Below are 25,799 nucleotides of genomic sequence, written 5' to 3'. Positions count from 1 at the left end.
TAAATCAAATAAATTAGATAAAATATTGTATAAACACGCTATATAATAAAACATACACCACAAGAAAAAATAAAACATATTCCTAACACGTGTCTTGTACGGAGTTACTGGAATCAAACAAAACCTAAGCTGAAATTCGTTAGAAGAAATCCTATCTCGCAGCACACTCCTTTCCTCAATCGACCTCGGAAGATTTTAGGTTTTCAGATTGGGTCCTTCTGTAGATCTTCTCGATTATTGCTGCTTCTTTTAGCATTTCAAGTCTCAACTTCTCCAATCCCAACGATGGATGCTCAGAGAGCTTTGCTTGATGAACTCATGGGCGCAGGTTTGATGCAACTTCATTTAAAACCCTAATGTTTCTAATCTCGATTCGACGTGGCTTTATCTTGATAGTTTTTGCTTCTAGCATCTTTTTCTTTTCTTTTCTTTTTTTTTTGATAAATTTGTTACATTTTTTGTTCAATTATTTTTGAAGAGCATAGGTTGCGTACGAAGGAACCAAATTGGAGCGTTACGTTTGGAATTCTCGTGAATGTGAATCGATATTTTCCTAATTAAGTAGACATATTTGAATCTTGATTGTCTGGTTCATAGTTGCTTTGTTTTTAGCCCACTTATATTCATTAAACAGATTCCATGTTTTTTCAGAACGCTAACATTTTACTGTGCTTTTTTTTAGATGTTCCATTTCAATTTATCCTGTACTTCTGGTTGCTAAATTGAATGGTTTTTGATAGTTCAAGAATTTCCCATGGTTTTTGCAGCTCGTAATTTGACCGATGAGGAGAGAAAAGATTACCGAGAAATTAACTGGGACGACAAGGAAGTTTGTGGATTCTATATGGTTCGATTTTGCCCTCATGATTTGTTCGTCAACACTCGGAGTGATCTAGGTGCAGTCTCTAACATTTCCTCGTGCCCTTTATGTCAATTTTTAGTTGGAAATTCTGTTGAATATTGTTCAAAATACTTTATTTTTTATTTGAATTGTTTATCATTCTTGGTGAATAAACCGAAGATTTTCCTTTTATTTCTGCAACTATTCTACACTTGTATTTTTATATTCAGTTCCATAGTATTCTTACAAGTCATTTTTATTTCTTTTGCAACAGGGGTGTGCCCAAAGATTCATGATCCAAAATTGAAGGAAAGGTAAGGAACGGTTATTGATCTAGAATATTTTGTATGATGATTTTCCAGTTACGCTCTTGCTTAGTTTTAAGATTTACTTGAGGAAGTTGGAGAATAGCTTGAAAATAGTTCGATATTGAACCTCTTCATGTTGACATTTCAAACGAATTAAATGTCCGTTTGATTTTTTTCTAAATGTAAAATCATGCATATTAACTGGTTACCATAAACAACCTGGAGATCATTGTGCAGTTCTTACCTTGTCTCTCTCTTTGATTTTTTTTAATTGTTGTTATCTTAGTTGATAAATTATTTCACAAAATGTTGCCGTATTCAGGAAGAATAATATTAGCTGCTTGTTGGAATTTATTATTTTACTATCTTCACAAACCTGAACCCAAGGATTATTTGCAAAAATATGTGGATGAGTTCTCAAGACTTCGTATGTTTATTTTTGTGTCCTAGGCGTAATTGTATTTCTCAGTGCGTCTATGTTATTTCTCAGTGTTTGTAGCCGTAATTATGTCAGCACCATAGTTGTCAAGGGCGCAAGGCACATCGAGGCGCACAAGGGCTCTGGAGCCTGAGGCGCAAGGCGCACATTTTTAATTTTTTTTAAAAAATATATTTATCTTAGAATAATATATTAAAATATGAAATAATTAAGTCACAATGTCACACAAAACAACAAATAATTAATAAGTTCATAATAATAAGTAACACGTTGTCACGTTGTTGGCTTCTGTAATTCTGTTGCAGTTTGCACATCTCTTGTCGCCTTCTGTTATTTAATTTGTTAACTGGGCTGCTAGGGTTTGGGTTGGGCCTTTTACATTTTAAGTTAATATTAAAAAAAAAAACAGAGAAGTTGCATTTTCAAAATGCAACTTCTCTGTTACTGAATTTTTTTAGAAAAAAGCAATCTCATCGCGCCTGGGCTCGCCTTTGTAAATTGTTGCGCCTGGGACAATCCCAGGCGCAACGCCCGCGCTTGGTGGCCCCTCTTGCCTCAAGGCGAGAGGCGCTCGCCTTTGTAAATTGTTGCGCCTGGGACAATCCCAGGCGCAACGCCCGCGCTTGGTGGCCCCTCTCGCCTCAAGGCGAGAGGCGCTCGCCTTTGACAACTATGGTCAGCACTTCCATTTCAAACTACTTATTGAGGCAGTTTGATGGTCCATGGATGCTTTGATACAACTTTAATCTGTTAACTTGATGACTCTGAAACATTGGATACATGGGCATTGGTGTTATTCTTTTTATGTTTCTTATTAGTCATGCATATGGTCTTATTCCACAATTGTGATGAGACGTGTTTCTCTCTTATTAGCTTTGAGAACTCCCCAAGACATGATTCATATGCGTCCAAATTTGAAGCTGAACTTGCCCACTTTTGTGAAAGACTGGTAAGTTTCCAATTTAACACTTGTGAAGTTCAATGTTCCAATAGATTCACAAGATGTTACCATAATCAATACTATCTTTTAGGTTTCAGACTTAGATAGAAGAGTTAGACGTGGTCGTGAACGCCTTGAACAAGATGTTGAAGTCCTTCCTCCACCTCCGATTTCTGCTGAAAAATCTGACCAGTTGTCTATACTGGAAGAGAAGATAAAAAACCTACTTGAACAAGTCGAATCTCTTGGTGAGGAAGGGAAGGTTGATGAAGCTGAGGCGCTCATGAGAAAGGTGCTTTTTAAGTTTATCTCTTTATTATGTGCTGTTTCCTCTTCAGTTTTAAAAGAGTTTCTGGTCTAAACCTGCTGACTTTGATTGCCATGCTTTTCAGGTCGAGATACTGAATATTGAGAAGACAGTTTTGACTCAGCAACCACAGCAGGATAAACTGTTACTGGCTGCACAGGAGAAAAAAATGGCTCTATGTGAGATATGTGGTTCCTTTCTGGTGGCAAATGATGCTGCAGAGAGAACTCAGTCACATGTTACGGGTAAGCAGCATATGGGCTACGGCATGGTTCGTGATTTTCTGGCTGAGCATAAGGTGCGTATGATACAAGTCATGTTTCAACTTACACAAAAAAGTTACATAGACATAACCATACACTTTGTGAATGTGTACAATCAACAGGGAACCAGGGAGAAGGCAAGAGAAGAGGAAAGATTGGCAAAGGAGAAAGAAGTTGAAGAACGGAGGAAGAAACGAGAGAGAGGATACGAGAGCAGACACAAAACTGACTCATCTGACAGGGACAGGAACCGAGACAGGGAGAGGGATCGTCTACGAGAACGGGATCGTTATCGTGAGAGATCTCGTGAAAGAAACGGCAGAGGAAGCCGGGATGGGGGAAGAGTATTTGATTTTAAGTCCAATAGTTCGAGGAATGGAAGGGAAGGAAGCAGAGATAGATATAGAGACCGTGACAGAAGCAGGTCTCGTTCTCCCATCGGGCATGGTAACAGGAGGTCATCCAGGAGTCCTATTCGCGTCCGTTAAAAGATTGTAGTGATAATTTTCTAAATCTGAATGCTGAAGAGGTAGCCATTTTTATGCCCCCCAAATTACATGTATGTATTTGAAGTCTCAAATTCCGGTTGTCATTATGAGTGAACTTGTTTTTTGTTCTCACAGCTCTATTGAGACTATACCGTGTCCCTTTCATCAATATAATTAGAGGAGAAAAATGAGGTAGGTATTACTTTATTGTCATGACTATTTTTGTTGCACTTTGGGTCGATTGATCCATTTAGTTTACATGGTTTCCTCTCAAAACATGGCTTGTTATTGTCTTTTTGGAATGGGATCAACTGATCTCATCTCAAGTAGTTTAAAGAACAGATAACATGTGTTCGTTCATAGTACTGCTGCTGTGAAGAACAATTGTTTTTACGAAAGTGAGGACTGAGGTAACCTGCCGGTTTATTTACCGTGTTAAATATATGCTAATTATCACGATTTTGGCTTTTTCTATTTTGTTTATTTAGATGCTCTGGTGCAAATTCGAGTCCGATCTATTTGGTAACTCTGGTTATTCAATCAAAACACTTGTTTGTGATAGTTGCTTACTTGGACACCTGTGGTAAACTTTTCTTACCTGACTTGTTTTTCACTTATTGGCTTGTTTTTCACTTATTGGTCATGGACTTAATTAGTTCAGCCGTGCTGATACATGGCCTAACATCGATGAAAGTATTAGTCGGCAATTGTGAGTAACTTCTAGTTTACTGAGATGGGCACTCAACAGGTTGCGGTCAAGTACACTTCATATTCCTCCGAGTTCATTTCCTGCACCTCCGGTGTGTCTCTAAAAATTTATAAGGTTATTTATTATTTATACATGGGTTCTTCATAGCAGAAGCTACATTCAGGCCACCAGGATGAGAGCATACTCCTATTTAAGAATGTTAGAAAACGGAAAATCCATTCTACTATTGACCTTTTTTATGGAGCAAGGATGTTGAGAGGGCTGCAGTTGGTAACATTTGTTTTCTTGCGGTTGAAAAGTAGGGTTCTGTAGGGATAGCTTTATAATGATACCTGTGTGTGTGTGTGTGTGTTTTATGCATAGAACCTAAGTTTTTTTATTTGACTCAGAGCAACATCTGCTTGTTTCGAGCAGTTTGTGCTCTACAAAAGTGTGATACTCCCTCGATTGTTTGTTGATTCACCAAGCATCAGATTCGGCTTTCGTTAGCCTTTGTCCCTTGATGCGACACATGGAAATGGAAGTGTATTAAGATCTCTTTTTCGGTTTTCAATGTTGTTTTGCCCTTTTAGTAGTTAATCTCATACTGCAAACCTCTACCTGTTATTTATTCATTGAATTATATATCCTCACATCGATACATTGGTGGGGAAAAGGCACCGTACTGGTTCTTGCATCGGAGAAGTCGTGCCAACTGAGGTAATAATCTTGGCTTAAAGTTGAGCAAATAATGTCTGTAGCGCGTGGCACAAAAAATGATGAAAACGAAGTGGTTAATTGAATTGTAGTAGTCCAACTCATTGAATGCAAGTTTGATAACATATATTATCATTATTATGGTTATATCATTTTAAAATTTGAATTCCAACATTTTCTAAGTTATTTTAGTGGAATAGTAGGTATCTTTCATATATATTTTTGTGATGATGGTCAATTTGATATATATTTAAAACAAAAAGTAATATTTTTTGGCAATATTTATTCATGAATTGGGTTGAGTGAAAGATTTATTTTACAAAATTGAGCGTGAAACCTTTTGTGTTGCCAGATATCTATCCATAATCTCAATGGAAAGGGGTTTCGGGGTTTCCTTGGCGGGGAAAGATACGAAGGTTTTAGTATTTATTTTGAGTTCACGTGACAAAGTTATATCTCCTTCAAATAATAGAAACAAATGTTCAATATTTAACAGGACGTTCTAAGTTTTTTTTATAGAAAAATGTGTTCGATTCCCCTAACCTAAACTACTCTGCAGATTGCTAGTGAATTATAAATAACCACAGATTTAATCGTAAATTGAAAAAGATATCACTGAAATATCCAAGAGCCTTCAAAGTTGAAATCCTGGAAAAGTCCAACCATATCAGATATCTGACAACAATAAAGCCCAATAGGCCTTCGTCAGTTACAGGCCCATTAAACAGTTGATGGGCCCATAAATTATCCAGTCTAGAGTCCAGAACCATCTCGACGAATTCCCGCACCTGGTAACTTCCACACAATTCCCATCCATCCTATAAATGACCATCATTGCCCTTCTCTCACTTCACGCACTACACTCGCTTTGTTTCGGGCTATCCTGTTTTGCAAGTTTTCTTCTTCTCCAAGTTTTCAACCGCATAGGCGATGGCGTCTTCGCTAGCCTTGAAGAAGCTCGTTTCTTCCGGTATCCTATCGAGGTCACTCCGTCCAGTGTGTGCGGTGGCTCAGCCCGCCTCCTCACGATTCTTCAGCACCAACGCTGTACGTGAGTACGACAGCGATGAACGTGACTTGGATGTTGACCGTCGACTAGATCGCCGCGTGTTCTCGCCCTTTACAGGTAATTATGCCTTCTTCTGCCATGTGAGGAGCTCTTTACGTGTATTCGAAGCTCTGTTTCGTGTTACTTTTTTTTGTCTTGTTATTGCCTCATTTACTTGATTTCGGCGGAACTGCATTTCTAGGTATTATGTGGTTAATTTTATTGAGTTGGAGGTATAATGAAACCTATGTTATCCTCTGTCGATTTGACGGAACGAGCTGTTGTGGATAGAGTAAGCTTTTGAATTATACGAGTGATTGAGTTTGTTTGTGAGGTACTGTTTATTTGCTTGTGTTCGTTGGAATCAAATTAATACAACCACCATCTACACATGCAGACTTTTTCAGCCCATTCTCACCACGCAGCAGCCTGAGCCAAATCCTGAACATGATGGATCAATTTATGGAATCCCCTGTAACTTCTAGCTTAAGAAGGAACTGGGACGTTAAAGAAACAGCTGACGGTCTTCAACTGCGTGTGGACATGCCTGGTCTGAGCAAGGAGGAGGTCAAAGTCTCGGTGGAGCAGAATACTCTGGTCATCAAAGGCGAGGGCAAGAAAGAGTCCGAAGACGAAGAGACTATGCAGAGGTACAGTAGCAGAATCGATCTTCCTGAGAAACTGTACAAGACAAATGAGATCAAAGCCGAGATGAAAAATGGGGTTCTCAAGATTTTCCTGCCCAAGATTAAAGAAGAGGAGAGAGTTGATGTTTTCAATGTGAATGTTGAGTGAGCCATAAATAAATAATAATATATCACAAGTGAATGTTGTTTGTGAAACTATGAATGCAAATTGCTTTTTCTCTACTTTTTGTGTGAATCTGCTTTCGTTTGTTTGATAAATGTTCATTTGTGTAAATCTAATTTCAATCCTAATTCTCCATGTATTTGCGGACAATCTATCACTTGCTGGCCGAAACAAACATTTGAATGTTTAGTGAAAATATGAAGATGGTACAACAATTTTGATTCCTTCCTAAGAAATTCACTTGAACTTAGTTGCGATTTAATATGATTTTGAGTGATTGGGGTCTGCACCTTGGCTTTCATCTTAGCACAATACTGAGCCTCCATGCGAATGAACCTTAGTAAGTTAAAACACATTGTCACAGTCCCGAAACTCAGGGTTGATTCAAATAAAATAACAATTGTTTTTTCAATCCTGTAATCAAAATGATTGAGTTGAACGCGGAAATATAAAACCGAATAATCATAATAAACTTTAAACTTAATCTAAATTTTTAATCATTCATCATCCCCAGAATTGTTCAGTCTCTTCCTCCTCGAGTTATTAGTCAGGTTTATTTGGGAAAAGATTGTAAGGAGGTGATTATTTTGGAAAATACTCAGCAAGTGGAGGCGTATCGAGCACAATATCAAAACATGCATAAATTTTGAAACACGTGACTTTCATATATAATTCATAACACATACGTAACATTTATCAGGCACTGAGATTTATCTACTTTCTATGGTTTATTGATATCAGTCCCTAATTTTTACTCATCTAAAGGGACGAGGCCATATAACGGTTAAATCCCCACCGCGTAAGGGTCATGTCATGGTTGGGATTCCCACTTATATACAATCGACTTCTCACAGTGCTCAAAATCATATGACAATCACAAGAAAGAAGAAAAAAACAGAGTTTGTACTCGACTATTTTCGAAAACCGAACACATGCATAATCCGAAAATGTAAACTTTAAAAAAGCCCATGTACAGTATATATTGATGCTAAGAACATAGGTGCACGATGCTAGACTTGGATTACTTTTTGCTTTTCACTTGGGCTGCACTTCGGCTCGACTTTTGGCCTTACTTTGGTACGATTTTTGGGCAGAGTTTTGGCTACGATAGCTGCTGGAATTTCAAGATTTTCAGCAAGGGAATTCGAAAATTTGGTGTGAGGAATGACTAGGGGTGATGACCTATTTATAGGTGGAGGGAAGGGAGTTAAATGGGGTAGTCAAATCATGTCCAATTATGCCTCAAATCTCACGTTTTTGGCTCCAAAATCCCTTCCCAAAACTGAGTTATTTAGCTACCCGAAATGTTGGATAAACCCAGGTTCGGCAAAAGATGGGCTGCTGATTCAAACTGGTATTCTTCACCCACATTCGGCTCAAACATCCAATCAAACTTTTATGATACGAAGGTCAATCTTCGTCGCAGCCATGTTGACTTTTGCATGTTACGAATCATTTAAATGCCCTTGTCTTTAACTTGTCATCATCATTCAAAATTAGGATGATGCAAGTGAGATAAAGTGCACCTAAATGCCTTGCATCTACAGCCTTGAGAATGTATTTGCAAGCTGATTCAAGATCTGCCCGATTGAAGTAGTCCAATTAAATCAAAAAAATATGTTGAAATTAACCGATGTCCACTACATGTACCCATGTATTATATTAGATTCGAGGAAAAACAAGTTTTACGCTATTTTCATAGAACAAAAGAAAACTTGGGAGGAAAATGAAAGACATAATTTCTTTTCAACCCACAAATATACATGCTATAGAATTTACTTGGTTCCTTTCGTATGGTAGTTTATAAAATGATTACAATACATAATATAAGGAGAACATACAATATAAATTATTTGCTCTCTTCCGGTAGTTTACAAATTTACATATGTGCTCTTAAACTAAAATTTTTGACATAAAACTTAAAACACAGTTACAAAAATTCCAGAATTCATCTCTATTCTGCCTGAATTTATATCATTATGATATCAAAATGTTAATGAGAAAAATGGTTTTATCAGCGACATGACTGGGATGCACAGAAATATTGTGTGCGCTCTTAACTAATATCAATATCAAATTCTCAAACATTCGGCTATTTTTAAGAAGGAACATCTCCGGAATATCCAGTGTTGTCTAATTATTTAAGACACGGAAAAAAGGATTTGAATTGTTGGTAACATGAAGATAAATTTTATTCACAAACTTCAGTTCAAAACACGCGACGTTCTCTCCATCTTGATTCAATAAGGTTGTTGGCATTCGAAACCATGAGTAATTTGTCTCAGATCAGCCTCTGGGAAGATCCAATGAACTTAGATTTTTTCCCCTCCGTGAACTCAGTTGAGAGAGAGAATTTTAAAAAGTTTGTGTCGGATCAGAGCAGGCCGACGCTTGTATTTCACGGCCAAGGCATGCGCTTTAAAGAAAACTGCACCTTGGCTTGCATCTAAACACAAAGACCGAGCCTCCGTCGGCCTAGAGTTTAGATGTACACCTTGTGGATTCCTAACAACTCTGTTTAAGGTGAATGAAAACCTTAAAATCTATGTCCACCACCGGTAATTTCTCTTTGCTCTCATCAGATGAACCTTAATATGTCAAACACATCCTTTCTACAATAAATCCCACCCTATACTAATTTACACAAGCAAAATAAGAAGATTAGAGGGAACAAAATATTCAACTCGAAATCATTTCCTCTATTATTCTATGCACTCTGGCGAACTTAAATATTAATCAGGATGCATTTCATCAAATCAAGTAGACTTCCATTACTATGAATCCAATAAAATATAGAGTCTAAAAGGCACATCAAAACTGATAAATAATACCTAAATTGATAGAGTTTAGCCGGAGACAAACCTGCAAAAAGATGATAATTAATGAAGGTGGTGTGACTTAATATAAGAGTGTGCCAATAAAACTGGCCACTATCCAAATAAATGAACAAATGGCAATTGCATTAAACGAATTCAAACCATACTGGCCATTTGACAAAAAACAATATATAGAGTGCAAGTGTATTATACAAGATTTCTAAACATTACCTGTAAAACCAATAACTATACAAATCAAGAAAAAGGCAAACTCTTTTCGTTGCATTGTGCAGACGAAGATCACATGGCCATTTGGCCCACAGGATAAATTATACACGTATTCTAAATGTTACCAAAACCAGCGACTATCCCAAGAAATCTAGAAAATGGTCATCACTTTTCACTTGCATCACACAATTGCAAATCATGGTGCCATTTCATCAACACATTATGCAAGGTCGCATCATAAGATCATGTTAGTGTATTACAGGAGTTTCTTCCATATACACATATAGCTGATAAAAATTCATGGCATCAACCTTTTGTCGATTTATCGGGTAACCAATTTGAACAATAACTCAAAACAATTTCTCTTCAGTTACCATTCCTACAACTCAAGACACAGCTGAAGTCAATCAAATTCATAAAACAGAATCACAAAACAAGACTATTTTTTTTTTCTTCATAAAAGAATCATCCAGTGGATCATGTAATCAAATCTCTCAAACCCATGTAAACCTATGTAGGGGTTGTTTAAACGGCGTCATCGCCGGGTTTCCCGGGCTTCCGGTACTTTTCCTCCACTTTCTTAGCAGTGAAAAGGGTATCATTGACGACCTTCTTGATATTGGGAACGTCGTAATTCTGGGCAAGGTAGATTCCGCAAGCAGTTCCAGCTATGAAGAAGAAGCTCCTCCTTATGATACCCATCAATCTTTTAACAGAAAAATAGGAGTAGGAAGCACTTTTCGAGATCTTCGAGCAGCGACACGGGATCGCCCGCCGCCGGGTTTCTGAATTGTAGTGCTCAGAAGGGGAGCGAGAAAATTGCTCGCGATTTTGGAAAACACACACTTATAATGAACTTTCTATAAGAACAATATCAGATTAAAGTATATCAAAATTAGATGAAATAATCCCTTATTTAATCAAATATCATAATTAGTACTCGAAATTAACTACTTATTCAACCAACAATTGCTCAATCGATTAAACCAAAAGCGTGTTTTCAAGTTGAATTTTCATTCCAAGACAAGGGCTAATCTATTCTTCCATTATAATATAAGTCGATATAGATCCATTTTCACCTTTTACATTGAATTAAAGTTCAAATTAGCAGCAAACACGGCTGGAATTTGGAGAAATATAAGTAGACAAGAGGATGAGGCTTTCGTTTTCAGGTCTGAGGGGTCACACCATTTTACTTCAAATCGACACTTTTTACTAATGTTGTCATCATGTTTCTCTTTTTTTTTTTCTTTTTTTTTCTTTTTTTTTTTTGAATTGGTAAAAAAGAGTGTTACAACTTAGACTCGAATCCAATATCTCATTTTAAATATGAAATTTTAGTCTCAGGTGAACTATAAGTTATAGACTTACGCAGGAGTTCAAGTTGCTATCATTAATCAAAGTTTATACCTATATATAAACGCGCAATGATGGAATTATGAATGAAATGATAATGAACTATTTAGATGTAGCTCCTATAGAATATAAGATTAAGAAGATGCATGTAACATAGTTTGGTCATGTGAATATGAGATCAAACACGGCCTCAATCCAACATATCTTATATTGACATGTTAATAAAATGAGTAGAAAGAGATGTAGATCATTGAAAACTTGGATAAATGTTATTAAAGATGATATCTTATATTTTGGTTTAAGACATGACAAGTTATAAAATGGACTAGTTTGGAAAACTAATATTCATGTAGTCGATATCGCAACTAGTGGAAATGTGATATGATGACGATGATATAAATTATGTTTGTTTGTCATTCAACACACATAAATACTCATAAATAATTATAGGAAACTTCTTTACCTTGCCACACTAGCTTCAGACATCGTAATTGAGAGGAACACATGGTGAGTGATTCAATATATATGCAACAGTTCCCAAAATTCCTTAGTCGTCTTTGCATGTGAGAGCATGCTTCTGTCTCTTTCTGCCAACGTTCTACTCATTCTCTCAGCTAATCTATTGAGTTGTGGTGTCTTTGGTGGCATCGTTTGATGTTTGAATTCGGTTCTTTTTGCATATCTCATCAAATGTTCCAATGTATTATCCTTCATTATCTGATCAAATACATTTGAGTTTTATGCTTGTTTGTCATTCAACAACGTTTAGAAAATTGTTGAATGCTTCCGCAACTTGGTCCTTGGTTTTACTGTTTCACACCCAAATTTTTCGAGAATGATCATCGATAAAAGTTACTCAGTACCTTGTTCCTTCGAGCGACAACGGCATCGGACCACATAGATCAGAGTGCATCAAATCTATAATTTTATCGGCTCTGCTAGGAGGTGAACTTTTGAATGATATCATGTTTTGTTTTTCGTCTAAGCAGTTCGTGCCATGTTTCATATGAACCTGCTTTATGCCAGACAGAACTTGCTTGCTCACAAGGTGTGTAAGATTGTTTTCACTTATGTGGCCAAGACGTAGGTGCCACAACTCTATTGAGTTTTCGATATCCGCGTGTTTCACACCTTCAAAATGATTTTCTTGAACTACATACAGCTTCGAAATCTTTAATCCCTTTGTGACCACAAGTGATCCTCTTGAAATCTTACGCACCCAGTTTCGAAAGGTTGTGCGAAAATCTTCTTCATCGAGTCTTTTGACTGATATCAGACTTATACGCATATCTGACACATGCCTGGAGTTTTTCAGGATCAGTGCAGAGCCATCTACGATAGTCAAGCTCGCATCTCCCTTTCCCAGGACTCTGGATAAGTCGCTATTCCCCATCCTGACAACAACAAAGTCCCCTTGTGTGTAAGATGTAAAGCATTCTCTTCGAGATGTGACGTGGACTATTTGCTCCATTATCGATCACCCAACTAGTTACTTGAGTTTTCAAATTTACCGACTCCTGCTCTAGTTCGTGAACAACATTGAATTTGTCAATGACATTTGTTTGATCATCGTCGGTTTCATGTTTTTTCGGTTGCCGACAATTTTTTTTAATATGTATGTTTTCTCCACAACTATAACACTTTATGTTGGCATATCTACCCGAGGAGTCGCTTCTTCTTGGCTTCTGATTTATTTTTTTCTTAATCTTGCTTCTCTCCCTTGACTCAGCAGCCAAAACATCTGATTGTGAGGTAAAGACTCCTTGAGATCTCTACTTCATCACTTCATTCAAGATGTCACTCTTGATAAATCCATACTCACGACTCTTCCTGGATCTGTGTTCGTGAGTGATACCTTCAGAGTCTCCCAAGACTCTGCTAATGAAGATAGCACAATCAGAACCATCACCTCGTCATCAAGTTTTATTATCATACTTGGTAACTGCTCCACCAGTCCTTGAATCTCGTTAAGATGATCTACGACCAGAGTTCTTTTTTTTTTATTGAACCTAGAATAACTTGCTCAAATAGAATAGTTTGTTGTTGCCACTATTGGAGGCATATAGTGTCACCAACTCCGTCCAAAATGTATGAGTATGTGTATAGTTACAAAATAATTGTACACATTGTCGTTGACAAAATGTCGGATATACCCACAGACTTGCTCATGCTCAAAAGTTCCATTCGACATCTGATTTATTGTCTGGTTTAGACTCGCTGAACACCGTTAAGTGCATCTTTGTGACGAATAGAAGATATTTCATCTTACATTCCAAAGTTGATAATTAGAGCTATTAAGGTTAATCATCATGTTTGCGCGTACCTCCATCTTTTGTGACCACTACCAACTAGTTAATCATCAAAGCCTGAATACAAAATAACCACTTCCTTAATACTCTCTAGAAAATCTTTTATGATGTGGAAGTTCAGACTAAGCTGCAACCACGGAGCATACGATGACATCTTATAATATTTGAGAACCTCACTCTGATACCACTTGTTGATATATCAGGTAAATAAACGAAGTAACATCGCAGTGGAACATCATAAGTAATATCAACAATGGATAAGATATACACCAATATTTATAGTGGTTCATCTCAAAATTAGACTACATCCACTCTAAACTTCCCAATGAGACTACTTCTTTATTAATAACAAAGAAGATAAAGAGAATCACGAAAACAAAGTATTTTACTAAGAACACCATGATTTTAATCATCATTTTCTCTCCATAAATCTTATTCCTTTCAAAGATAAACACTTTTTAAAATCTCACGCTAAATGTTTTATATCACTTCTACACTATGATTGTAGATGAGATATTTTGTGTTTTGGTGTGATTTTGAAATGAAGAATGAATGAATATTAATATGTTGAAGTTTATGGAAGAAAACAACAAATAAAACATCATCGCTTACATAATTAAACCAACCATTTTTTACTAACACAAAACATGTGTTAACTATTTGTCAAAAATAATATGCCTTGAATTCAAATTTATTGGTTTGATTTGTTTAGCAAAATTGCACAATTTATTTTTGAAAAATTTCCACCAAAATCCATTTCATTGCTAAACAAACACGTTCAAAACTTGAAATCTAAGGAGTGAGGAGTAATCCCAGGCAAGGCAAATTGTCTGGTATTTTTCTGAATTCTTGAGTACGCCCAGGTGACCGGGGTACAATGAGCTAATTGCCATAGTATACAAGATTACACATATAACCTACGTCCAGCAGACAGACACTCGCACAAATAAATTCTTAAAGTCCGAAGCTTGTTGAACTTTTCAGGCGTCAAGAGACAGATCGCTTAAGTCCATACAAATGAATAAACAACTGCTCGAAAGTTCAGATGATAAAGTTTTGGTGCAGCTTGGATTTACAGATTTAGAAAGGTAGACATAACACAAGAATTACTATAAAACATGAATTCTTGAATTGTGATGAAGCTTCGTGTTGAATTTTACCAGGACTGCAGAAATACAGTACATGTGAATGAATGTCTAAGAATCAGCTATTATAACCGCAACCTGTACACCAGGTTCTATACCGATTGAAGTTATCTGCTTACCAACGTCTGGGGAGCTGAAAAGGTCAATCGCCCGTTTCTGAACTCGGAGCTCTAACCTATCCCATGTGTTAGTACCTGGGAAACAAAAGTCGGGCTTGCTCTTCTATAGGGATCATGAGCTCAAGCTCGATTTGGACTCATTTGTTGAGTTGATAAATAAAATTTTATTACTAATACATTTAAAAGGATTTGATTCTTTGAACACAAGAACTTGTTAAAAGAAAGCCAAAAAAATTTACATCACTAAATCATATACACGTAAAGTAAATTTAAAAATTATTATACTAAAATGCTATTTGAAAACTAGCATAATAAATAAAAAAATATAATCAAAATCTTAGGCATGGTCACATTAATATATCTGCAAAAAATAATTAAATAATTATATATAATGAAAAAAATTCATAGGATAATAATATAAGTTTAAGCACTTCTACTTCTGAAATCTACTGAAAAACAAAGGCTTTAAAATGCTTGTAAATCTGTCTTTGATCTGTACAAATTATTTTCCACAAAATTTAAAGTGAATGCAAAAAGACGCCATTTTTTACACGTAAAATCAACTCGACCAAGAGGAATCGGAATCACTTTTCATGCTTTTAACACAACCATGCGAAAACAATTTTTCACCCAGAAAGGAACGCATAAATTGGTCTAGAACATGTAACAATTTGATTAGCAGCTTAAAAATCAAGCGAAAAACAGAATAAACAAAGAAGGAACAGCAATGGCTATCATGAAATCGGGCATACTGCAAGAAGGGGACGGGACCTCTTCACTTGGCGATCATCCGAGCGATGAATTCCTCGTACCGAAGCTTACCGTCGGAACCAACATCCACCTCGCGAATCCACTCATCGAACTCCGCGGGTTCCAGCTTCTCCCCGATATTGGTCAAAATGTGCCTGAGATCAGAGATGACGACGTACCCAGTGCCGTCCTTGTCGAGCACTTTGAACGTGTCGCGAAGCTGGCGATCGAACGGCTCGGGCTTTAAATGCTTGGACATGAGGTCGAGGAATCTAGGGAATTCAAACGGAGAATTGAGCTTCTCCCCCGAAATTATAGCCTTCAGCTGGGCTTGCGTTGGGTTTCCACCGAGCGATCGCATCAAGATCCCCAGCTCCGACGGCGCAATCTTGCCGTCGCCGTCTGTATCGAACAGCGTGAAGGCTTCCTTCATTGAAGATTCGCGAACATCGTTCAGATCTTTGCCCATCGTCAATTCTCCCTAATCGAACGTAATATTTTTTTGAAAAGTAATTGAACGTAATTTTCTTCGCTGGTTTCCATCTGTTTGGTGGATTTAGTATTTCAAATTGAGGGGTTGTTATGAATTAACGAAAAGTCCAGGACTAGATGGGAAATAAATTATTAGTGTGGGTTTTGGTATTGGCCCTCTTACTGGAAACTTTAGTCCATTATACCTAAATGGGCCTTTGGTCCAATCAGAACTGGGTTTAACCGGAGTCCAATACATAAGTTTGTTTCTGATAAGTGGTATCGTTATGGAAAATTCGAAAAAGAAATAAAAAAATAGATTCAATCTTTCATAAAACAACTCCATTTGGTGATGAAAATTTTATTAACTCGATCCCCACTTTTATGGTGGATTATGTTGGTCCGCTTTACAAAAAAAAAAAACATACGTGACATTGTTACACGAAATAGAGATACTTGTGTATGTAATGGGTGGTTCCAAAACCTTTCAACCAACAACCTTTTTCTCACACCTCATCGATTATTTTATAATCAATCCATATTGTATTAAATGATTTCACTTATGAACATCTTTTATTTTTGGCAAAAACTTATATGAGACGGTCTCACATGTCGCATTTTGTGAGACGTATATCTTATTTGGTCATCCATGAAAAAGTATTAATTTTTATGCTAAGAGTATTAATTTTTATTGTGAATATCAGTAGGATTGACTCGTCTCACAGATAAAAATTCGTGAGACCCTCTCACAAGAAACCTAATCTTTTATTTTAGTCCAGATCATCCACACACGCATAGCTTATCTTGCTCGTTAATAAAATCTGGAAGTAGTTATACACTTTGCATCAGCAGAAAAGAAGATTTTATAGTTCACAAAGATAACAATTTTTTTAGTGAACAAAATCATATTTCAAGCATTTCAATTTTTTACATAATTTTTTTTTTTTTTTTTTTTTGGTTTTGGTTCTCATCAAAATACTTAGATATAATCGTAATCAAAATACTTATTTTCCTTAAAAAAAATCAATACCTATGAACTTACAAATGTGTATAGGTAGTTAACGTACGAAAAATATATAAGAATTTTTTCTACAGTAAATATAATCTTACCATGCACTGTAACATACAAGATACATGCATTCTCCAAAAATCCAAAGACCAATAACTTTTGAAATAACTCTTTTTGGATATAGAAGTAGAGCAAATTCAACGTGTTAGTCCATGCTCATTTGCACAGACTATTACAGTGGCGTAAAGACGACATAAATGACCTAACACCACATGATTCAAGACACAATCGAATGCAGAATGAGCACGATCTTAATGGTTTACGGTATCACATTCAATAATTCATACTTGTGTCACAGGCATAGGTTGTAATGGTCTGGGCAGTACGAATCCCGCTCTCCTCTCCTCAAACGAATATTCAATCTCTTCTCCAATATATTTGTTTTTGAGAGCTGGTGTTAAACCCGTCTGCATTGGTATGGACACTGTTGAGGGTGTGAAAGGTACAGGGATTGGCATTGTTTTGGGAGTTCTATTATCTTCCTGAGTTGCGGCAAGAATCTTGGGAGGGGTACTGAACTGTGTGTTGTTGCTTGTAAGAAGAGTTTTCTGCAACATTTCACTATGTTTTTTGTGTAGATCTTCCAACATATTTGTTGCATTGGAGTTTGATGAATCCGTGGAAGAAATGGGAGAGAATGGTTTTCGTGTTATGGGTGACTCAAGTTCACAAGCATTTAATACTTCGAAAGGATGAAGCTTCAGGGGAAGTCCAGCTATGTCCAAACCTCTACTCCCTGAGATCAAAAAATAAACAAATATTTACACTCCGTGTGAATTTCGTCTTTGACAAATACATTTCATCCATACACGAGCTAAATGCCCTGTAGAACTTTTTGCCAAGTTTCAAAAACCTTATTCCCACATCTTGACGTTTTAAGACAATACCATGATGTGAACTGAAAGGAGAAACAACCTGAAAACAGAGGAATTTTTTTACCGGAAGACAGAGCTGCAAATCCATTGTCTCTAAAACGGTCCAGGTTTATACGTTCATTATTTTTGGAAGTGCGTGCAGCAATAGGAGTAGCTTTCGCAGGGGGCAGATCAGGTTTATGCGTCTGTGGCATTGGCCCTCCAAGAGAAAGTCTTCTATTGCTTGGGCCCCCATAAGACAATCTAGATCCTTTTTTTGCAGTTTGGTTCTTCACGGGGCTTGGTTTTGAACCGTAAAGAGCCTCCTGCTCTGTCAGCAACTGCCCTTGAAGTTTCCTCTGGTCCTGATGTGAAAAAATTGATAGACACAAATACAGTGTGAGAGAGATTTAGTAATGGAGATGAAAAAGGATGGTGAACGGGTAATAAATTAATAACGTCCTTTTACTTGAGAAGTCATGAATTACTTTTGGTGTTTAGCTATAAATTAAATATTTAAAAGGTTTAAGCATACCCTCAGTCTTTTTTGCTCTAATTCTTTTTCTTGCCGTAGAACCATATATCCTTCAAGCATAGAAAGAAGTCGAACCTAGACAGCAAATGACAACACCAAGGTAAATTTTGCCTAAACAAATCTAAAGATGGATGGGTAAATTACGGGTGATGAAAGATAATACTTACACCATCATAAATAAAATCTAATCCTTTCTCATTTTCCCATTCTACGGTCTTTGAGGCCAATGTATCCACCATTCCTATTCCACCAAACTACGATTGTAAATACAATATCAAATTCAAAAATGCATTTCCCACACTTTTCACTTTACGGGCTACTGAGAACAGAAGGCTCTTCTACAAATGCATGGTGCAACTATACCTGGAAGTTTGTTGATCAACACACGAGCTTTTTCAGCGCGTCTTAAAGTAAGATGAGCACCCCTCCCAGCATTATAGCGGTTATCATCCTATGAAGAACAAAATTAAGAGTTATTTTCAGAAAGTGAATGGTCATAAATCATCTTGTAACCAACAGCAAGTTGTAGAAACAAACCCTATTATACTCCTCAAGCCAGCTCTCCTCCTCACATGCAGCAATCCACTTCTCAACCTTTTCTAGGATCTCTTTCCTGCTGAGAGCTTCCTCTTTGGCCCTAAATATTTGAAGCTCAATTTTTTCTAGTACACAAGCGGCATCAACTGCTCCTTCCATTGATCAAGAAACTAAACGATGAGGATGCAAACATACTTCTGAAGGAAAAATTTACAATTGTGTTGCACATAAAAACAAATACCAGACTCAATTACAGTATCCATCGCTTCATCTGTTTCTTGAATAAGATGTGCCTTTCTATGAATATCCTCTAGCTCTGCTTTCTTTTTCAAAATAAGATTCGTTAATATTCTTGCTTTCAACTCTTCCAACCGAGAAATTTCTTCCTTGACCTGACTCAATCAAAATTGAATTACTTTCAGAACCAACATACAGTTCAACCCTCAATAGAAAATAAAGGTAACCATGAAAATAATACTAATTTATACAAATCCCAAATAAAAAACCTTGACTCACATGATTTATAAAGTCGACTGAAAGAATCTCGGGCTCTGTTATCTCCTCTTCTGCAGCAACTATGTTACAAGTGACGTTTTGAAATATCTGTTGCTCTTCAATGGGTGTGTCCATCAAGTTCCAGAGCTCCAGTAATGAAGTTGCGAGATCTTTTAACTGTTAGTTTCACGCAGTCAACTAATTGTTTCAAACTATGATGTAGACTATAACTCCAAGGGATAACGCTAAGCAAAAATACAAAAACCTGCTGAAGTCTCTGTGTTTTAAGTTCTTGCAGTCTCTGTGTAGCAGTTTCCAACTGCTGCAAGGTATGATTGCTAATACTTTTTGCGCTCTCCGAATCTCTTAAACTTGGGTGAATCTCATTCACAGTTTGTTTAAAATCTAAACCAAGTACTGAGCACAAGCTATATAGAAGGTTCAAATGGTCCGAAATCTGATTCAAACGTGCGCTCTGAAACCAAAGGACATACATAGAAATAGCGCGCGCACAAAAAAGTATCAGAGGAGAACAAGAAAACCATGTCAAATGATGAAGGTATTTATAAAGGACACCTTTTCTTCTTGCAGCGCTTTAAGCTCTCTGTGCAGTTCTTCGAGCTTTCTAGAACACAAATCTGTTTCATCTACATCTGTATTACACAAAGTATACCGTTCTGACCCGCAGATATCATTTTTTATCATATGTAGCTCCTCTAAGGCCGCTATAAATTGATTCTTCCTCTCACATTTCTTTTTCTGCATCTCCTCTATCTGCGGAAGGATGGCTCCAAGTTCAGCTTTCAGGCTTCTAGGGTTTTGATCAGCCTGAACAAAAGACATTAGATAATGGTAAGATAAATATCCCGGGTCAAAATTTTATTCTTTTTTCTGTAGTTACCTATTCTTTGCGGGGGTAACATATCCATGTCTGTCTTAAGAGCTAGTTTTCAGGAAATGATTTTCAAGTCACAATATTTCATGGTTGAGGTCAATTTGGGCTCATACTATAGACTGCTTGTAATAGCGATTCGACAGTTGAAACTGATTACTTGTAACACACACATCTAAATCACTCTGTTCGTACATTCACAACCAAAGGAACAAATATGCACTGTTTCAATGACATTAAAAAATAATGACACGAATGACCCAGAGCTTACAAGTTCTCAGCCGCCTTACCTGCCTAGTGTGCACTGGCCTCTCTCCCATTGCAGAGCAAATTGCAGCAAGCTCAGCTTCAGCATCAGCAATCGCCTGCCTCAGCTGAGATCTATCTTTGTTAGCCAGATCTACTTTTCTTCGGTACACCTCCAAACATTCTTGTTCAAGTTGAAGCAACATTATGTCCCTTTCAGAATCAGATTTGCCAACCTCATCCCATATTATCTGAATAGTTTACCAGAAACATATTGAATAATAATACTCAAGTGCAGGCAATTCAGTATTTCGCGTAAATAAAAGGAAATTAGGAAGGATGGGAACCATAAGTAAGTGAGAAATTAACAGCGAGTAAACCTGCAATTCTTTTAGAAGAGTTCCACATGATGTTTCCATTTGCGAAAGTATATTACTTTGACCCATAGACATTTTAAAGGGGTTATACCTGCCCGCATAAGCCATATATTAGTAGGTCATAAGCACAATAGATATCATACCATATCACTATCAATCATATAACAGTGCTTTTGGGCTTGGAGGATTTTCTATGCAATTGAATTGTGTAATCTTTAATCCATCAATTAGATGATGATGAGCATCGGAGTTTATTGATCCAATGAATTTCCAAATGCTTAATATTCTTTGACGATTTCCTTGATAAGCCATGCAATGTAAGTAGCAAACTGAAATTGCCTTGATCATATGTACCATGTTGTGAAACCAAAAAATGCATGATGATAGTTAGTTGGTTTTTTTTTTTTAATAATCTCCCAATTCCCTTCATCTGGACAATTAACAGAAAAATGAAAACAAGAATAACGTGAGTTAGAAGTGACAATTGCTCAGCTGGCATTTACTCAAGTAAAAATTAATAAAAAGTTAGACCCTGTTTGTCTTGAGTCAAAAGCAGATATATATGATTCAAAGTTAAATTAAAAGCCCTAGATAATTTCACTAATAGAAGAACGTATGTTACCAAAGACTATCTACCCCAGTTCATCTCAAATTAACGACTGTAAAGCATCTGGTGAAATTTGATTACTCAACAAACTAAAGCTCAATTTTTTCCAGGTCAAAAATCATATATTCACCACCATGAACCCTTGGCCTTCTCCGTACCCTAAACTACCCCCTTCTGAATTAATTCATAAAAATTAATACTAAAATTTCAAATTATGCGAAAATTAACGTGTTTGCAGCATTCGTTAATTTTTTCCTTTTCCCAGCAGAACAAAAACGACATTAAAAAAAAAAAACAGGAACTAAACACAGATTCAACAGCTTACCTTAAAATTAAACTAGGGGAGCGATTAAAATTCTTGAATTGCCACAATTCTGGAGAATGGAGTCAGGGTGGTGGAGTTTCAAGATATCTGACCGTTGTAGGTGTAAGGGAGATGGGTTTCTTTTTTTTAAAAAAAATTTATATTAAGGTGGGAAAGAAGAGATTTTCAAAAATTTGAAGGCAAAAGTGATTTAATAAGGAAAATAATAATTGTCGGTTGACCTTAGCCAGGTTACTGTTACTGTTACTGTTACTGTTACAGCTCACAAATGGTGATTGAAGAGTAAATGACATTTTAAAATATGTTATTAGGTTGTATTTGGATTAATAGATGGATATTATATTTTGAATAAATTTAATCAATATAAATTTTATATATTTTTTATTCTGAAACTGTTTATTTTAAATTTATTTGACTGATTTGATGATTTTATGTTCATTTGTTTGTTAATCTATGTGTAATGTAATGATTATTGTAATATATTTGTTCTTTACAATTGTCAAAGTTGTTAACCTAGTATGTTTTCGTGCGTACAATTGTACACTCTTATTTATTTTAGATTGTTGGATAGAATCAATATAAATTTTAGATATTTTATTTTGAAACTATGTATTTCGAATTTATTTGATTGGTTTGATGATTTTATGTTGGGTAATTTAAAAACCAATCATTTTTTGATCTATATAAATGTAATGATAATTGTGATGAATTTGAAATTGTATATGTACATATATTATTTGAAATTCGTTTTTCAGATCCTCTTATATCGAATAACTCCCTCCGGATTTTTTTCCCTTCCATTCAAAATTCAAAACTTTTTATTTTAAATCTTTCAATATAAACACTATTATTTATTTTAGCTTCAAAATTGTCGATGGTTGTTAACCTAGTATCCTTTGTGATGTTTCTGTATTCTTTCGTGTGTTTGCGGCTCTCTCCTCTATCTGTTGTGGATAGGGATTCGCCTTTTTTATACACGTGAAAGGCCCATAAAATTTAGGATTTTGGCCCTGTAGGTGTGCGTCGGTCGCAAGTGCGCGAACTTCCGCGCTGTCGCTGCACGGTTTCTGTTTTCTGCATCTCCTAAGCTTGTGCGCGGCCAGCGCTGTTTCAATTCTCTGCCCGCCTAGCGTGATCAGCCCACGCGCAGTACGCTGATCCTCGTCTGCTTCTGTCCCACAGTTCCTCGTTGGTCACAAGTTATGAACTCATGTTTGATTCTTGCAAACGACATAAACAAGTACACGTAAATCTGCTCGATTTTAGCAAACTTTCATGTCACTTTCTTAGGTAATTTAAGTGTGAAACTTGCACTTATCAATAAGCCAACATTTCATCCAATGTTGACTGATGATGTCCGGGTAGATTGGATGAGCTGGGGTGGGCAATCTACCCGAGCAGAGAAGAGTGATTTCCCTGTAAATTATTGTGATATGATAAGATGAGTATGACCTGGCCTGATGGGATGATCCCGGGTGGTCTGGCTTGGTCTCCCAGGTGCTCCGTCTTGGTCTGCCCGGGTGCTCTGTCCTGGAATGCCCGGGTGCTCTAGACTGGGCTACCCGGGTACTCTGGCCTGATCTGTCCGGGTGCTCTCTCCTGGGTTGCCCGGATGCTCTGGACTGGGCTGCCCGGGCCCTCTGGCCTGGTTTGTCCGGGTCAGACAATCTACATACACTCAACAAGATAATGTCAGTGGGGCGCCGGAAGGATTTCCGGCGTAGCTACTCCAACGCTCAAGTAAGTACAAGGTTCACCAAGTAGAGAGAGAATTTATTTAATGCAGTAGATTGCAATCTCTGTTTAAATGAGCAAACATGTGTATTTATAGGGGAGAATATGACCTCGATTATAGTGCATGGACACTGTTCCTGATTAGACAGCTGCCCATACCCTGTCCTCTGATAGCTCTGCACATGCTTTGTCATCTGACAACTGCCCATGCCCTGTACTCTAACAACTGCCCATTTCTTTTCATCTGTTAGTAGGCATGTCGACCCATACTGTTCAGGTCTTGTCATGGGCACTGATTATCGTGCTAATGATGCATGGTGACCCATACTGGTCGGGTTACCTGAACCCTGGCGAAAGTACCCTGGTCGGGCTGGAGTACCCTGGTCGGGCTTGAGTACCCTGGTCACCTTGATGGGCCTGGAGTACCCTGGTTACCTTGGTCGGGCTGGAGTACCCTGTCTAAATTTTACCCACGCTCCTCTCTTTGCATCAAATTGGAATTTGACTCGTGTAAGTTCTCTTTCCGCCCGAGTCCAAGAATGACCCGAGCCCTCACCACGATATCACCATTGACAAAGAGTCGTCAATTTTTTTTTTTTTTAATATGATGCGATGTAAGTTCTCACACGTCTATTGTGACTCTTGTTAAAGTACTATTATAAGTATATTATCGAACAAATCTTGTTTGGATACCAATTATTTTTTTTAAAAAAAAAAACATTGTTTTTTTCTAATAAATTCTATCTTGATGGAATTACTGATCGTTCGGATCATCTTATAATTTTACCTTGTACCAAAATGATGACGGATGCGTGCAATTAATCGACAGGTGACAATAAAGATTTCAATGCACCATCTTTATCTTTCCATGATTCTAACTCCAATTCTAAATATTTGGGACAAGTTGTCTTGTAATGGTAGATCAACCAACCTTCACTTGTGGTGGAACATATAGAGAGGCACATGGTTTATCGATCCTCAAGGCGGATCCAAATCGCTTCCCGAGTATAAACAATAAAGCTTATATAAAATGTTTTTTGAAAAATACATCTTCATTCAAAAACATTAACTCACCATACTCGCGTGATTTTTCTGATTCCAAAATCAATATTCATATCTATATTTTTGTATATATACATTTCTCAAAAAAAAAAAAAAAACCCCGAAAAAAAGGGAAATGATATTATCTGGTGCCAAAGCACATCTTGGACATTGGAGTTGTAAAATTCTTTCAAGAAAGTGCCTTTTGAAGTGGGATCCTAGTAATGAACACTTACTCTACATGGGTTCCCATCAAGGCAAAGAGTGCGAGATAAGAAGATTCCACGGGGAAATTGATTGTGATTTTGACATTAAATTGAGCCTCACATTTATTCAAATGCCATAGAAGGTCAAAAGACAATCTCATTTTATTCCTATACACCAAGGAAAAACGGGTCACTTTTATGCGGTTTGAACTATATACCATTTCCATCCCGGGTTGAAATGGAGCAATAAGTATTGCATGTTATTAGTCTACTCGAACAAAAAACACCCATTCTGTAATTTTATGATCGTATTTGGATCGAGTGATTCGGATGATCTTGATGGATAATTTTTTTTCCCAAATAACTCGATTTATGTAGAATTTGAAATCTATCGCATTGATGAATAAATATGTTCGAAATAGGATGGAAGAAAATTAAATCCATCGAATCTATAAAAGTATCCATGTATCTAGACCCCGTCTTCAAATCTTTCCATTCAAACACACCATCAATTTTATGGACTATTGTTGTTGCGTAACATTGCAATTTGCATGTGTCGTATTCTAGTGGGTTTTTTTTTTTTTTTTTTTTTTATAAGATTGCACTTTGTTTGATGTTGACCATCAAATTAATAACGAGTAGATGTAAAATATATGTATGTTTATATTCATTACAATTGATTTTAAATTAATTTAATAATTGATTCGTTTGAAATTTATTCTATTATATGTAATTAATTTGTATATAAATAAGATATATACATTTAAAATATTATTTATTGTTCAATTATTAATCATAAAAAGCGAGATTTCTTGGGATATAGTTTTTGTCCCGCAAA

General features: G+C 36.6%; 5 protein-coding genes across 8 annotated transcripts; 2 read left to right on the top strand and 3 right to left on the bottom strand.

The window, feature by feature from the left end:
• The first annotated feature begins 94 nt into the window (after positions 1–94).
• Positions 95–4,833, top strand: LOC142525673 (uncharacterized). The gene is made up of 8 exons (XM_075630030.1): positions 95–328; positions 768–896; positions 1,116–1,155; positions 2,462–2,537; positions 2,620–2,820; positions 2,921–3,133; positions 3,221–3,627; positions 3,722–4,833. The coding sequence occupies exons 1-7, from the start codon at positions 286–288 to the stop codon at positions 3,584–3,586; spliced, it is 1,068 nt and encodes a 355-aa protein (XP_075486145.1). The 5' UTR covers positions 95–285; the 3' UTR covers positions 3,587–3,627; positions 3,722–4,833.
• A 496-nt stretch (positions 4,834–5,329) lies between these two features.
• On the top strand, positions 5,330–6,908 carry LOC142525674 (heat shock 22 kDa protein, mitochondrial). Its single transcript, XM_075630031.1, has 2 exons — positions 5,330–6,117; positions 6,437–6,908. Exons 1-2 carry the CDS (start codon positions 5,922–5,924, stop codon positions 6,832–6,834), a joined length of 594 nt encoding a protein of 197 aa, XP_075486146.1. The 5' UTR covers positions 5,330–5,921; the 3' UTR covers positions 6,835–6,908.
• A 2,668-nt stretch (positions 6,909–9,576) lies between these two features.
• On the bottom strand, positions 9,577–10,762 carry LOC142525504 (uncharacterized). The gene has a single exon (XM_075629818.1). The coding sequence runs from the start codon at positions 10,593–10,595 to the stop codon at positions 10,419–10,421; it is 177 nt and encodes a 58-aa protein (XP_075485933.1). The 5' UTR covers positions 10,596–10,762; the 3' UTR covers positions 9,577–10,418.
• A 4,709-nt stretch (positions 10,763–15,471) lies between these two features.
• Positions 15,472–16,141, bottom strand: LOC142524543 (putative calcium-binding protein CML13). Its single transcript, XM_075628576.1, has one exon. It carries the CDS (start codon positions 16,039–16,041, stop codon positions 15,598–15,600), a length of 444 nt encoding a protein of 147 aa, XP_075484691.1. The 5' UTR covers positions 16,042–16,141; the 3' UTR covers positions 15,472–15,597.
• Positions 16,142–17,209: 1,068 nt separating this feature from the next.
• LOC142525379 (65-kDa microtubule-associated protein 3-like) lies at positions 17,210–22,122 on the bottom strand. Of its 4 annotated transcripts, none has more exons than XM_075629659.1 (13): positions 21,981–22,122; positions 21,052–21,139; positions 20,716–20,922; positions 20,110–20,361; positions 19,799–20,008; positions 19,555–19,710; positions 19,274–19,430; positions 19,039–19,187; positions 18,865–18,952; positions 18,669–18,742; positions 18,502–18,576; positions 18,052–18,331; positions 17,210–17,848 (listed from the first exon to the last, which is right to left on the bottom strand). In XM_075629659.1, the coding sequence occupies exons 2-13, from the start codon at positions 21,121–21,123 to the stop codon at positions 17,394–17,396; spliced, it is 2,175 nt and encodes a 724-aa protein (XP_075485774.1). In that variant the 5' UTR covers positions 21,124–21,139; positions 21,981–22,122; the 3' UTR covers positions 17,210–17,393. The 4 variants fall into 4 exon arrangements, with proteins under 4 accessions (XP_075485774.1, XP_075485775.1, XP_075485776.1 ...); XM_075629660.1 differs by having other exon boundaries at positions 19,039–19,190; positions 19,280–19,430; XM_075629661.1 differs by having other exon boundaries at positions 19,039–19,184; positions 19,280–19,430.
• Positions 22,123–25,799: the final 3,677 nt, after the last annotated feature.

This window comes from Primulina tabacum, chromosome 14 (genome assembly GCF_025594145.1).
Source record: "Primulina tabacum isolate GXHZ01 chromosome 14, ASM2559414v2, whole genome shotgun sequence".
Taxonomy (NCBI): Eukaryota; Viridiplantae; Streptophyta; class Magnoliopsida; order Lamiales; family Gesneriaceae; genus Primulina; species Primulina tabacum.
The sequence above is the reverse complement of the archived record's forward strand: the minus strand, read 5'-3'. Positions and strand labels throughout refer to the sequence as shown.